The sequence below is a fragment of the Hemitrygon akajei genome, chromosome 17 (genome assembly GCF_048418815.1).
Source record: "Hemitrygon akajei chromosome 17, sHemAka1.3, whole genome shotgun sequence".
Lineage (NCBI taxonomy): Eukaryota > Metazoa > Chordata > Chondrichthyes > Myliobatiformes > Dasyatidae > Hemitrygon > Hemitrygon akajei.
The window spans coordinates 13457208-13473206 of record NC_133140.1 but is presented as its reverse complement, the minus strand read 5'-3'; the positions used below and the strand labels follow the sequence as shown (position 1 = coordinate 13473206).

The 15999-nt window shown below is 43.6% G+C and overlaps 1 protein-coding gene across 2 annotated transcripts in view; it reads left to right on the top strand.

Annotated features, from left to right (window-relative positions):
- The window catches only part of vac14 (vac14 homolog (S. cerevisiae)), a 505447-nt gene that overhangs the window by 108114 nt on the left and 381334 nt on the right, over positions 1-15999 (top strand). For both annotated transcript variants that reach the window (XM_073069700.1, XM_073069699.1), the window contains exons 11-12: positions 4939-4993; positions 9691-9835. In XM_073069700.1, coding sequence (XP_072925801.1) covers positions 4939-4993; positions 9691-9835 — 200 coding nt within the window. The remainder of the gene's footprint in view (positions 1-4938; positions 4994-9690; positions 9836-15999) is intronic.

The following is a 15999-nucleotide window of genomic DNA, read 5'->3' as shown; positions in this document are numbered from 1 at the left end:
ATTTACACTACACGCTGCATCCGCAAAGCAAACAGCATTTGAAGGACCCCACGCACCCCTCATACAAACTCTTCTCCCTCCTGCCATCTGGGAAAAGGCACCGAAGCATTCAGGCTCTCACGACCAGACTGTGTAATAGTTTCTTCTCCTAAGCCATCAGACTCCTCAATACTCAGAGTCTAGACTGACACCAACTTACTGCCCTCTACTGTGCCTATTGTCTTTATTGTAATGCCTGCACTGTTTTGTGAACTTTTTTGCAGTCCTGTGTAGGTCTGTAGTGTAGTGAAGTTTTTGTGTTGTTTTACGTAGTTTCAGTGTAGTTTTTGTATTGTTTCATGTAGCATCATGGTCCTGAAAAACGTTCTCTCATTTTTACTGTGTACTGTACTAGCAGTTATGGACGAAATGACAATAAAAAGTGACTTGACTTGATTACCCCCAAAACCTTTCCTACCCATGTACTTATCTGGATGGCTTTTAAATGTTGTGTCCTGACGAAGGGTCTTGGCCCGAAACATTGACTGTTCATTTCCACAGAAATGCCCGACCTGCTGAGTTCCTCCAACGTGTTGTACGTTTTAAATGTTGTTAGTGCACCCACTTCGACCACTATTTGCAGGAGCGGGCAGGAGTCCGTGCCAGGAAAAAAGCAAGCCCTAGCCGGCCGGCTCTCCTGTCCATTCTGCTCCCCAGTGTCTGCATGCTGAGAGAATCGGGCCTGCAGTCCTCAGAGTCGCCTGATGCCGGTGGCCGGAGGTGGGGACGTTGTAAGCGGTGTGCAAAGAGGCAGAAGCGAGGCGAGTGGGCAGGAGTCCGTGCCAGGAAAAAAGCCCTAGCCGGCCGGCTCTCCCGTCCATTCTGCTCTCCAGTGTCTGCATGCTGAGAGAATCGGGCCTGCAGTCCTCAGAGTCGCCTGATGCCGGTGGCCGGAGGTGGGGACGTTGTAAGCGGTGTGCAAAGAGGCAGAAGCGAGGCGAGTGGGCAGGAGTCCGTGCCAGGAAAAAAGCAAGCCCTAGCCGGCCGGCTCTCCTGTCCACTCTACTCCCCAGTGTCTGCATGCTGAGAGAATCGGGCCTGCAGTCCTCAGAGTCGCCTGATGCCGGTGGCCGGAGGTGGGGACGTTGTAAGCGATGTGCAAAGAGGCAGAAGCGAGGCGAGTGGGCAGGAGTCCGTGCCAGAAAAAAGCAAGCCCTAGCCGGCCGGCTCTCCCGTCCATTCTGCTCTCCAATGGACATTAAATTGGACTACATCTGTGGCAACAAAATACTCGGCGGGAGTACAGAAACGGACAGAATCCCGGACGCCGCCATTCAGCTGTTTATTTATGTAACAAATTTTCCCCCAAGCCATCGGACTACCAACCTACTGCCCTCTGCTGTGCCTATTGTCTTGTTTATTATTTATTGTAATGCCTGCACTGTTCTGTGTACTTTATGCAGTCCTGGGTAGGTCTGTAGTCTAGTGTAGTTTTTGTGTTGGTTTACATAGTTCAGTGTAGTTTTTGTATTGTTCATGTAGCACCATGGTCCTGAAAAATGTCTTGTTTTTACTCTGTACTGTACCAGCAGTGATGGTTGAAATGACAATAAAAACTGACTTGACTTATTTCTGGAAGCATTTTCCAAATTCATAGCATGCTTTGCTTGCGAACCTATCCCGAATATTCTTCTCAAAATCTGTAATCTTCAGCCTATGCCCTCTTGGTTTTAGCACTCTCCCCCTACAATGTTCTTTCACCCTGTCTTTGCCCCTCGGGATCTTATATACCTTTATCAGGTCGCCCCTCCCTACAATGTGCTTTCACCCTGTCTTTGCCCCTCAGGATCTTATATACTTTTATCAGGTCACCCCTCAACCTTCTGTGAAATCCTAGTCTATACAACTTCTTAAAAACACAAAATGCTGGCAGAACTCAGCAGGCCAGACAGCATCTATGGGAGGAGGTAGTGACGACGTTTCAGGCCGAAACCCTTCATCAGGAGTGAAGTAACATGGGATAGTTGAGGGGGGATAAGAAGTGGGGGGAGGGATAAAATAGAGAACTAGGAAGAGATGGGCTGGGGGAAGGTGGAGAATTATGGGAAATAAAAGAGAAAGAAAGGTAGGGCTGGGGGGAGATTATAGTGAGGGGGAGAAAAGAGAGAGAAAGAGAACCAGACTAAAATAATAGATGTGCTCCAGCAGTGGCGGGATCTCCCTGTGGCCACACACTTCAATTCCACAGACCACTCCCACTCCAACATGTCTGTCCGTGGCCTCCTCTACCATCAAGATGAGGCCACACGCAGGTCGATGGAGCAACACCTTATCTCCCGCCTAGGTAGCCTCCTACCTGCCGGCATGAACATCCAACTCACTGACCTCCGTTGATACCCCTGCCCCCCACCCTTAGCCCCATCCCTATCTATTATTTTAGTCTGGTTCTCTTTCTGTCTCTTTTTCCCCCCTCACTATAATCTCTCCCCCCAGCCCTACCTTTCTTTCTCTTTTATTTCCCATAATTCTCCACCTTCCCCCTAGCCCATTTCCCTCCAGCCTATCACTTCCTAGCTCTCTACTTTATCCCTCCCCCCACTTCTTATCCCCCCTCAACTATCCCATGTTACTTCACTCCTGATGAAGGGTTTCGGCCCGAAACGTCATCCCTACCTCTTCCCATAGATGCTGTCTGGCCTGCTGAGTTTTGCCAGCATTTTGTGTTTTTATTTTTTCCAGCATCTGCAGATTCACTCGTGTTGGCTATACAACTTCTTGTAACTCAGACCTTCCCAGTCCAGGCAACAGCCTGGTAATACTTTACTGCACTCATTCTAGTTTAGTATTGCTGTGTAAAATGGTACTCCTCAATGGAAATTGGCTGAACCCAGAGTAGATCAAAATTTCTCTCATTTCCAGGCTCCACAGCACAGATGGTCTAGCCTCATGGCCCCAGGAACATTCCATTCTGCGGCTACTGGTTTATAAAATATCTCATAACATGCTGCTCACTGATGCATCAGAGAGGTCTGTATTCAAAGAGAAAAGACTGGAACTACTCTTTCAGCCCAGAGCAGGCAGTTGTTATAAAGATCTGCTAGCCTTGAAAGCTTTCCTGTACTGTAGGCATTAATAAACTAGTGCTTCTTTTGGGAACTATGCTGGAAAAGATTTTTGTAACACACACACAGATGCTGGAGGAACTCAGCAGGTCAGGCAGCGTCTTTGTTAGTTGGGGGTGAGGCACCAGCTGATGGCTGTGCCTTCATTTCAGAATGCACCATAAACCCTTTAAACCCCCCCCCCCTTTAAAATGCTGTTTACATTGTAAATACATTTTGGTATTTATCTATTTTTTGCACAGTTTATTCCATATCCATACTCGAAACATTATTTTTATATAATTCTTTATAATTGTTGAAAGTTGTTTTTTTTTTGTTGCAACACCAGGGTAAATTCCTAATACATGTCAATGTATATGAGAAATAAAGTTGATCTTTGATCCTTGATTTTAAGAGTACTACCTGCAGTTGGGAAAGCAGGTATGTTTACACAGAGGGAGAGTCAGAGTAAAGCACTGAAGTCTGGATGGAGAGCAAAACAAATTGATTGAAGTCAGAGGATGAGAAGCTGTTTCCTGTGTTGTATCATTCCATCTGTAATATCATTGTGTTGATTACTGCAATTCCTCATTCCTTATGAGTGAAAAGGGCACAGGCTTCCCATGGATAAAAAAATACCACACATTCTTCTTAAGCAGAAGTTAGTAACACTACAATGGACGTCCATGCATAGAACAAGCTGTAGGTTTGAACAAAGATGTGTGTTTGGCTGTCGGAATGCAGGCCACCGTACCTGCTCATTAGCCTGCTGCCAGGGATGTGTATCCAGTACAGGTAATGGAGGTTAGTCTGCTGTGGAGAGAGTGAAGTAACTTCCTCACAGTCTTGTCTGTAAAGACTCAGTTGACGTCCAGTTGGAAGTAGAGAACCCACTGGTGCAGAATCTGAATTTTTAGCTTTAAATATTATTTTTGGACAGAATCACACAACCCAAGAGGTAACTATTTGAACTATTGTAGTTATGGCAAATTGACAAGCTCTATAATTATTCCCCTTCCTTGCTTCCCTCCTGGCCTTGCAACTCTAGTCCTTTTCAAGTATTTTATTATACTTTACTGGAAGTTGCAATTGGTTTCTGTGTTTAAAACATATCTTGGGTTAATTGAAAGTTCCTCTTACTGATTTACCTTATCTCACGACCTTCAGTTTCTGACCCAGGTGCGCTGGGAACCTACTGATACAGATTAATTAATCACATGTACATTAAAACGTACAGTGAAATGTCTCATTTGTGGTAATTGCCAACACGTAGGAAGGTGTTGGGGCAGCTCGCAAATGTCAGCACAGATTCCAGTGGCAACATAGCATGTCCACAATTCTCAGCAGTGCAACACAGAACACAACAAGAAACAAATCAACAACAGCAAAACAAGCCCCTTTAATCCTCTCACATTCCTTTTCTGCCACATGTACACACGGGCCGCCTTTCAAATCCTGAACACCCCCAACTCCAGGACAGGCCCCCAAAGCCTCCATAATGAAGACTCTGCTTCATCTTCTTTGCCGTAAGGAGAAGAGCCACAATTTATGAAGTCCCTCAGCCACATTATCAATCTAGTAAACCTCTTCCGCATCTGATGCGGGGCCTTCCCACTGTACACTGTGTCTGTGAATGTTCTGAAGTTAATTGCCACTCTTCAGTAATTTGGATTAAGGTTGGGAACTGATTGAAAACAGCACTGATGTGGAGTGGTCATCGCATTTAATGTTGTAAATTGACAGCATTGCTTCACAAATGTCGTTAAAGTCTAAGCATTTGTAGGAAGAATGGCTACAGATGAAAATTTAAGCTTAACATTAAAACGGATATTAAAAACATACTGTCTTCCCCTTTCAGAGCTGAACACGTACCAGAACTTGGCCACCAGCAACAACAGTGGTGCATGTGTCATGTAAGTACCAAAATTCAGTTCACTCGCTTTAAAGTTGCAAAAGCTCTGGAGAGCAATGGGTAATTGCATTGCTTAAATCATTATCAAACTGTACTGACAGAGATGCATCCATTTTCATCCCTGGTCTATATTGTTGTCAACTGAAGTTACGAGTGCCATCTTTCTGTGCTGACTTGGCCAAAATATCATTGATATCGGTGTGGACCTGAGGGGCGAGTTTTCCACAGAGGCTGGTGGATATCTGGAAAGAACTTCCAGAGGATGTGGCAGAGGCAGGTACAATTCCAACATTTAAAAGGCATTTGGCAGAGAGACTTGGATAGGAAAAAATAGAGGAATATGGGCCTAATACAGGCAGATAGGATTAGCGTAGGTAGGTGTCACAGTGTGGACATGATGGGCCTGCCTCTGAGCTTACAGCTTCTTGAATCTGAGTAGTCTGGATGCCACAAGTAGGACCAGGGGAAGAAGTGCTGGGTGTTTACCTCATGATCACTGAGATATTACCAAATCATGGTTGATTCTGACGCTGTTCACAATTAAACAAGCTGGTAGTGCACTGCTAGAGACAGTCAGTTGTAACTGGGGCCTACTAGTCTTCCTTTGGTCATCATGAAACACAGTGGAGAGGAAAATGTTATTGCTTAAATATGTGATTTTTTTTTTTACTCGTCATTTCACCTGTTGCCCTACAACAACTTATGACCGAGTTCCTTTGCTTTGCAAAATCTTTAGGCTTGCAAAGAGCTCAAAGTAAAGTGTTATTGTGTACGAAGGCTCTTTGGAACCTGTACTAACAGCCCCTTAGGTGGGACCCACTTGGATGTTAGAAACATAGAAAACCTACAGCATAATACAGGCCCTTTGGCCCACAGTGCTGTGCCTAACCCTACCTCCCTCCAGGCACTTATCCCTGCTAACGGAAGAAGTGCTACACCTGCCCCCACACTTCTTCCCTCACCACCATCCTAGGCCCCAGACAGTCCTTTCAGGTGAGGCACCACTTCACCTGCGAGTCAACTGGGGTGATATACTGTATCCGGTGCTCCCGATGTGGCCATTTTTACATTGGGGAGTCCCGCCGCAGACTGGGAGACCGTTTCGCCGAACACAGGCGCTCAGTCCTCCAGCAGTGGCGGGATCTCCCTGTGGCCACACACTTCAATTCCACAGACCACTCCCACTCCGACATGTCTGTCCATGGCCTCCTCTACCGTCAAGATGAGGCCACACGCAGGTTGATGGAGCAATATCTTATCTCCCGCCTAGGTAGCCTCCTACCTGCCGGCATGAACATTCAACTCACAGACCTCCGTTGATACCCCTGCTCCCCCTTACCCCCATCCCTATCTATAACTTTAGTCTGGTTCTCTTTCTCTCTCTCTTTTCCCCCTCACTATAATCTCCCCCCAGCCCTACCTTTCTTTTTCTTTTATTTCCCATAATTCTCCACCTTCCCCCAGCCCATTTCCCTTCAGCCTATCACTTCCCAGCTCTCTACTTCATCCCTCCCCCCACTTCTTATCCCCCCTTGACCATCCCATGTTACTTCATTCCTGATGAAGAGTTTTGGCCCGAAATGTCATCACTACCTCCTCCCATAGATGCAGTCTGGCCTGCTGAGTTCTGCCAGCATTTTGTGTTTTTACCTATAATCGCCAAGATCCCTTTCTGTAGTGAATACTGAAGCAAAGTATTAATTAAGTATCTCTACTATCTCCTCTGATTCCATACACACTTTTCCATTGTCACAATTGATTGGTCCTATTTTCTCATGTCTTATCCTCTTGCTCTTCATACTTGTGGAATGCCTTGGGGTTTTCCTTAATCCTGCCCACCAAGGCCTTCTCATGGCCCCTTCTGGCTCTCCTAATTTCATTCTTAAGCTCCTTCCTACTAGCCTTATAATCTAATAGGTCCCTATCATCATCTAGCTTTTTGAAACTTTTGTAAACTCTTCTTTACTAGATTTTCAACAGCCTTTGTGCACCACAGTTCCTGTACCCTACCATCCTTTCCCTGTCTCATTGGAGCATACCTATGCAGAACACCATGCAAATATTCCCTGAAAATTTACCACATTTCTGCTGTACATTTCCCAATTTATGCTTCCAAGTTCCTGCCTGATAGCTTCATATTTCCCTTAGTGCAATTAAACGCTTTCCTAACTTGTCTGTTCCTATCCCTCTCCAATGCTATGGTAAGGGAGATAGAATTGTAATCACTACTTGGCCCTGAATCAATTTTTACCAACAGTGTAGATAACCAATAGAATCAACAAAGTATCAAAGAACTTTAGCTTTTACAGAATAGAACTGGAAGAATAACAACCCATCAACTAAAGTAAAACATTCACTCTAAATGATCAGTTATTACTCTATATGTTTCTCTTCTTTAAATCCATTGTGCCAAAAATCTTAGCAGCTTCCATATCACAAGTCGGTAAAAGACTGTTCTATGTTCTATTGGAAGATTGAATTTGAAGGCAGAGTATGAGGTTAATGGCAAGATTCTTAGCAACATGGAGGAACAGACGGATCTTGGGGTCCACTTCCTTAGATCTCTCAAAGTTACTGCACAAATTGATAGTGTTAAGAAGGTGTATGGTGCGTTGGCCTTCATTAGTTGGGATTGAATTCAAGAGCCACAAGGTAACATTGCAGCTCTTTAAAACATTGGTTAGTCTAGACTTGGAATGTTGTGTTCAGTTCTGGTCACCACATTTTTCTAAAGACGTGCAAGTTTTATAGAGGGAGCAAAGGAGATGCCTGGATTGGAGAGCATGTCTTATGAGGATAGGGAGAGTGAGCTTGTGCTTTTCTCTTTGAAATGAAGGGGATGAGAGGTAACTTGATGGAGGTGTACAAGATTGTAAGAGGCATAGGTCTAGTGGACAGCAAAGACATTTTCTTAGGGTAGAAATCGCTATCACAAGGGAACATAATTTTAAGGTGATTCAAGGAAACTGTAGCGGGGATGTCAGAGGTAGTTTTTATACAGAGTGGTGGGTGCGTGAAACACCCTGCCAGGTGGTGGTAGAGGTGGTCGGCACATGGATTATAGAAAAATGGAGGGCTATGTGGGAGGGAAGGGTTAGATTGACCTTAAATTAGATTAAAAGGTCAGCACAACATCATGGGCTGAAGGGCCTGTACTGTGCCATAATGTTCTATGTTTCTCTTGAGTTTAGAAGAATGAGATTGTATCAAAATCAAAACATTTGTTAAAAACTAGGTAGTGGACAGATTCTACCTCTGGCTTGGACCAGAGGTTACTATTTAAGGCTGAGATGAGGAAATATTTCTTCACTCAAAAGATGGTTAACCTTTGGTATTCTTTGTTGTGCAGGGCACTGAAGACTTAGTCATTGCATTGTCATCATTCAAAACAGATTTTTGGTATTAAAATAATCAAGTGATCGAGGCTTAGAGCTTGAAACTGGCACTGTGATGAGTTTCAGTGATCATCGTGATGCATGGAAGAGGATGCTTGACTTTCAGCTGGCTTACACCTGCTCCCAGTTCAGATCTTCCCCAGCTTATTTGCTGCATTACCTAATATGAAATAACACCACATTTTGTGAATAAAGCCTACACCTTTTCTAGTTTATGACTCTGAGAGGTTGCTTTGTAAGGATACTTAGTTGTCAGGTAGCCATAATTAGAAACTGTGTGGGCCCTGTAACTTTCAAAGTCCCAAGTTCAAAGTAAATTTATGATCAAAGAACATGAATTCAGTGGTCATTTTATGAGGTATCTCCTCTGCATGATCATGGTCTTCTGCTGTAGCCCATCCACTTCAATTGTTTGACATGTTGTGCCTTCAGAGATGCTCTTCTGCACACCACTGTTGTAATGTGTGGTTATTTGAGTTACTGTCACCTTCCTGCCAGCTTGAACCAGCCTGGCCAGTCTTCTCTGATCTCTGTCTCTCATTAACAAGGTGTTTTCACGCACAGAACTGCCACTCACTGGATTTTAGTTTGCTTGTTGTTTGCGCCAACTTGAGAAACTGTTGTATGTGAAAATCCCAGGAGATCAGCGGTTTTGGAGATATTCAAACCAGTTCGTCTGGCACTAACCATCATTCCACGATCAAAGTCATTTGGATCACATTTCTTCCCCATTCTGATGTTTAGTCTTATGAACAATTGAACCTTTTCACCATGTCTGCATGCTCTTATGTATTGAGTTGTTACCACACGGTTTGCTGATTAGGTATTTGCATTAACGTGGATGTACCTTACAAAGTGGCCACTAAGTGGCCACTAAATGTCACTATGTACTATCCTGAGATTTATTTTCTTACAGGCATTCAATGATTCAAGTAGAATCAATGAAGAACTACACACAAAGGCTGACAATCAATGTGCAAAAGACAACAAACACATAAAAACAAATATTAATAATAATAATATATAAATAATACTGAGAACGTGAATTGTAGCATCCTTAAACACGAATCCATAGGTCGTGGAATCAATTCAGCATTGATGTGATGGAAGTTATCCACACTGGTTCAGGAGCCTGATGGTTGAAGGGTAATAACTGTTCACCCATTTCATCATCCCCCATCTCATCTCCAGGATTTCTCCATACACAAGTTTTGTTTTATGTCATGGCTCGTTACTTTCATCTATTTTAGGACTAAATTATTATGAACTGTTATTTATCTTGCTACTCTTGTCTTTGCTGCAGCATTGACTGTTCTCAGGAGACCCTCGACTTGGATGGGATTGTGATGGTGCTGGATCGCCACCTTCACGATACAGTTACAGGGATGATGACACGAATTGCTATCTTGAAGTGGTTGTATCATCTTTATATCAAAACTCCTAGAAAGGTAAGTGCTTTAGGTAATTTATTAAACCCTCATCTCCAGGTACATGTGATCCTAGATTCATGTTAGTAATGTAAGCCAAAAATGTGTTCCAACACCTTGTACAAACCTTTTGGTTCATACCCTCCTGTTCCTTCCTATGCAAATATCTGTTCAAATTGTACATGCCTCTACCACCTCCTCTGTTCCCAATACCCATCACCCTGTGTGGGAAAAGTTGTCCCTTAGATCTCCCTAAAAATGTTGCTCTTGCATTTTAAACCTGTGCCCTATATTTCGTACCCCACTGCCCTGTGGAAGTGACTCTGACAGTCTATCTTATAATTGCTCATAATTTTGAGTTTCCATCAGGTCACAACTTAGCCTCATATTCTAGGATATGGGTTCCCAACCTTTTTAATGCCATTCACTGACGGTCCATGGACCCCAGGTTGGGAGCCCCTGTTCTAGAGAGAATAAATCTAACCTGTCCTGTCTCTCCTATAGCCCTTCATTCCAGATAATATCCTGATAAATCTCTTCTGTTCTCTCTATTGCTACCAGAAGCGGGCAGAACTGTACATAGTACTATAAACATAATCTATACAAGGTTTTTTACAACTGCAACATACACTCCATGCGTCAGGCCTGAAGAAAATCATACAAAATGTTGCCTTCACTACCCTCTCCACCTGTGTTGCCATCTGCATTGAGCTGTGGGCTTGCACCATCTGTACATCAACGCACATAATGTCCTTGCCACTGACGATACATCTCCTGTCAGAATTGGACTTACAAAGTGTATTATTGCTGGCAGTAGTTGGAAGATCAATACTGGGATTGTATGAAAGGCAGAAATGAATGTTGCCTTGAAGGATTGTTGTCTGTGGGGTTTTGCAGTACATTAACAGCAGGGAGAGAGGAATGCAGCACAGGAGGAACAGCTTTTCAGCACAGCTGGTCCATACTGGACAAGATTCCCATCTAATGTGCTCCCAGTTACCTGTATCCTATCTATTTACCTGTAAAATGCCTTTCAACCATTTACTCTGGCATTTCATTCCATATATTGTCCACTTTCTAGGTCAAAAAGTTGCCCCTCCGGTTCCTTTTAAACCTCTAGTTCTTGAGTCTCCAGTGCTAGAAAAACACTGTGACCCTATCTTTGGCCCTCATGAAGCCACCAGATGTAGTAACCGGAGTAGACCCATTCAACCCTTCAAGCCTGCCCTGTTATTCAAGACAATCTTGGTGGATCCATCTCTCAAGTCCACCTTTCTGTTCTATTACTTGGTTCCTTACTAATAAAACATCTGTCTTAGTCTCCATGACTTTCTGGGACAAGGAATTTCAAAGCAACCCTTTGAGGTAAAATATTCTTTCTCAGCAGTCTTAAAAGCCACTCCCTTCTTCCGAAATTATGCCTTCTCTTTTTAGATTCTCCCATGAGAATCTTCCCTGTGTTTACCGTGCCAAACTCCTTCAGAGTCTCAAACACAGGGGATTCTGCAGATGCTGCTAAGTCAGAACAACAAATACAGAATCCTGCAGAAACTCAGCAGGTTAGGCAGCATCTGTGGAGAGGAATAAACAGTCGACATTCTGGCTGAGACCTTCCATCAGGACTGGAAAGGAAGAGGGAAGAAGTGAGAATAAGAAGGTGGGGAGGGAAAGATGGCAAGCTAGAGCACGTGGTCGAAGAGTTATGGAGCAGCAGTGACCACGGGGGGAGGGGGGAGCGATGAGAGAGGGTCTCACTGAATTCCCGTCAAAGAGAAGATTTAAACTTCTTCAGGATAGACATCCTTGAAGATACTTTGATTTGGAGCAGAAAATCATGGGCACAATAAATTCAGCAGATGCTGCAAATCCGGAGCAATAAACAAAAAATGCAGAGCAACTCAGCAGGTTAGGCAGCATTTACGGAGAGGAATAAATGCTATCCACAGATGCTGCCTGACCAGCTGAGTTCCTCTGGCATTTTGTGCTTGTCCTTCAGAACCTTGTATGTTTCAATGCGATCATGAAGAATGAGTGCTGACCCACTCTGTCCAAGCTTTCCTTTCAAGACTATCCTCCATACCTGGGAACGTCCAACTGAACGTTCTGTGGACTGCTCCCAATCATATGTGTTTCCTTAAAAGGGCCGAAGGTATAAAGAGTATTCCACATGTAATCTCAATAACATTTTATACAGTTCAGAATCAGGTTTAATATTACCAGCATATATCGTGAAATCTTTTGGCTTTGCAGCAGCAGTACAATGCAATGCATAATAATAGAGAAAGAATACTGTGAATTAAGTATATATCTGTATATAAAAATAAGTATATATAATAAATAGTTAAACAGGCAATGTAAAAATAAAAATTAAAAATGTAGTGAGGTAGTGTTCATGGTTTCAGCATCCATTCTGAAATCGAATGGCTTGAATCGTGTACCTTAAGGCTCCTGTACCTCCTTCCTGCAGGTAACAATGAGAACAAGGCATGCCCTGAGTGATAGGGGTCCTTGATGTTGGATACCACATTTTTGAGGCATCTGAAGATAACTGGTGATAATACAGAGGCTAGTGCCGTGATGGAGCTGACTAACTTTACATTTCTCTGCAGCTTATTTTGATCCCGTGCAGTAGCACCCCACACCCCTCCCCAAACCAGGCAGTGATGCACCCAGTTGGAATGCTCTCCATGGTACATCTGTAGTAAGACTTACTTTTATAGTCCAACCCACTTGAAAGACACCCTCTTAGCTTTCCTGATTATTTGCTGCATCTGCATGCTAGCTCCTTGTTTAATGTTCCAAGACCCTTGTTTCTGTTTTTGCTAGTGTATGGCACCAGCAGTAATCCTGAGGATTGATCCTTTAGCGATCATGCTTTTAAATTTATTTCCTAACTCATGATATTTTTGACTGATGAGGCTCCAGTGAAGAAAGATGGGAAGGGTGGAATCGAGCGTCATGATGACTATATAACTATTTTTAAAAAGCTGAAGAATACACTTCCAAAGGAGAACAGGAAGGCAAAGGGAGGTTTGAGACGGATCTAGCAGGTATGTTTATCCCGAGGTTCTATCACTATATTAAAAGGGTGTATAGGGAGAGTGTAGGTCTTAGTTGGGCTGCCTATGCTTAAAGCAGGGGATGTGGCAGATCTTGATTATAGAATTAATGGATCCAGCATTAATTATGTGGATCCCATTCACAAATTCACAAATCTATTACAATGGGCACACTCTGATAGTTTGGCAGTGAAAAATTATTTGTCAGTGTTAACCTGTGTATTAACAGGTAGTGTGTCTGCAGGGATAATAAATCAGTGATTATGCAGAAAGTTTGAAGTTAATAACTCATCTCCTTCTACCTTAGGCCATGAACTTATCAGTCACCCTGATGAGTTATTAACTAATGAGTTATTAACTTCAAACTTTCTGCATAATCACTCAAAGAGTTGAACTGCATGTGCATGTAACGAGAGCTGTATAACTCATCGTCTACCTTAGGCCATGAACTTATCAATCACCCCTGCTGTGGACACTTTCTGGAGGTCTAAGATCTGTATGCTCCATGACCGCTGGACTAAGTATGTAGGTGTAGGAGGGGACTATGTTGAAAAATAAATGTGCTAGGTTTTCTAAAATTGACTCCTACCTTAGGCCACAAACATATCAATCACCCCTTGCACTGCCAGATATTCCATGTCTGGTGAGCAGAATTGGGATAGCATTGATATATTTGTGTACCAAGAAGAGTTGATCATGAGGCATACTTTTCCATATCTGCTTTTGAGAGACTTTATAGATCTATCCTGACAGTGTATAGTAAACCTGTCGATCTGAATCGCTGCATCCTATACGGAAGGGTATACCAGGATTCTGTGAAACAAAGGACACATGCCGTCCTAATGTCCCTCTGATTCATCACCCTAGCTCTGAGATCATCGATTTTATTCACAAGAGATTGCACGTTTGCCAGCAAGATCATCGCTATAGGGAGTTTAAAACCCCATTTCCTTAAACGCACTTGTAATCCTGATCTTTGCCCACTCTTCCCCCGAGGTTTTCTCCACGGGCCCTTCCGACCACAGACTGTGTTGTTTCCGTTGGTTTTAAGCAGCGATAGTTCATTTAAATGCATTAAGACATCTTTGTTGACTGTACTGACCTTGGAAGCAACTGTACTTTTTAGCTGTAAACGGGAATATTTAATCATATCCGTTGGGAGTACTGCTGCTACTCGAGTCATGCCTTGGCACCCCGGAAGTGGGCTGAAGGCCTTGCTTGCCGAGCAGGATTAAGGAAAACCCCAGGACATTCAACAAGTATGTGAAGAGCAAGATGATAAGACATGAGAGGATAGGACCAATCAAGAGTGACAGTGGAAAAGTGTGTATAGAACCAGAGGAGGTAGCGGAGGTACTTAGTGAATACTGAAGCAAAGTAATTATTACGGAAAAGGACCTTGGTGATTATAGTGATGACTTGCAGTGGACTGAAAAGCTTGAGCATGTAGATATTAAGAAAGAGGATGTGCTGGAGCTTTTGGAAAGCATCAAGCTAGATAAGTCACCGAGACAGGATGAGATATATTCCCCAGGCTACTCTGGGAGGAGGAGGAGGAGATTATTGAGCCTCTGGCAATGATCTTTGCATCATTAATGGGGATGGGAAACGTTCTGGAGGATTAGAGGGTTGTGGATGTTGTTTCATTATTCAAGAAAGGGAGTAGAGATAACCCAGGAAATTATAGACCAGTGAGTCTTACCTAGTGGTTGGTAAGCTGATGGAGAAGATCCTGAGAGGCAGGATTTATGAACATTTGGAGAGGCATAATATGATTAGGAATAGTCAGCATGGTTTTGTCAAAGGCAGGTCGTGCCTTATGAGCCTGATTGAACTTTTTGAGGATGTGACTAAACACATTGATGAAGGTAGAGCCGTAAATGTAGTGTATATGCAAGGCATTTGATAAGGTACCCATGCAAGGCTTATTGAGAAAGTAAGGAGCCATGAGTCCAAGGGGTCCTTGCTCTGTGGATCCAGAATTTGCTTGCCCACAGAAGGCAAATGGTGGTTGTAGATGGGTCATATTCTGCATGGAGTTCAGTGGGATCTTTTCTGGGACCCTTTTGTAATTTTTATAAATGACCTGGATGAGGAAGTGGAGGGATGGGTAAGTAAATTTGCTGATGACACGAAGGTTGGGGGTGTTGTGGATAGTGTGGAGGGCTGTCACAGGTTACAGCGGGACATTGATGGGATGCAAAACTGTGCTGAGAAGTGGCAGATGGAATTCAACCCAGATAAGTGTGAGGTGGTTCATTTTGGTCGGTCAAATATGATGGCAGTATATAGTATTAATGCTAAGACTGTCGGCAGTGTGGAGGATCAGAGGGATCTTGGGGTCCAAGTCCAAAGGACACTCAGCTGCTATGCAGGTTGACTTTGTGGTTAAGAAGGCATACGGTGTATTGGCCTTCATCAACTGTGGGATTGAGTTTAGGAACCGGGAGGTAATGTTACAGCTATATAGGACCCTGGTCAGACCCCACTTGGAGTACTGTGCTCAGTTCTGGTCACCTCACTACAAGAAGGATGTGGAAACTATAAAAAGGATGCAGAGGAGATTTACAAGGATGTTGCCTGGATTGGGAGCGTATGAGAATAGGTTGAGTGTCCGTAAAAACGAGTATTTAGCCCCGTTAACCCATCATATTTTTCGAAAAATATTTAAACTGAAAAGAGGGGCAAGAATGGGGAAAAAGAATGGAAATTAAAAAAGCGACACTGTGGAGCCTGCGTCCGAAAGGAGTGCAGCGAGTGGCTCTCCGACCCGACCGCGTGCTAGCGAGGCAGACACTGGGCCTCGTTCAGGTGAAGCGGCGAATATGATCGAAATCCTGAAAGAGATAAGGGAGTTAGAAAGAAATAGAGCAGCAGCTCCGTGATATTAAGTCGGAGCTCGCCAGCGTCAATCAAAAAATAGCGGTGGCAGAGACTCGAACTGAAAAGGTGGAAGATCGCGTTAAAAACGTGGAACAGATACTGAGTAAGACAATAAAAATATTAAATTACCAAGAAGGTAAACTGCTTGACCTGGAGGGAAGATCACGGCGGAAAAATATCAGAATCTACAATGTTCCCGAAGAAGTGGAGGGCTCGTCTATGATGGAGTTTGTCGGAAAGTTA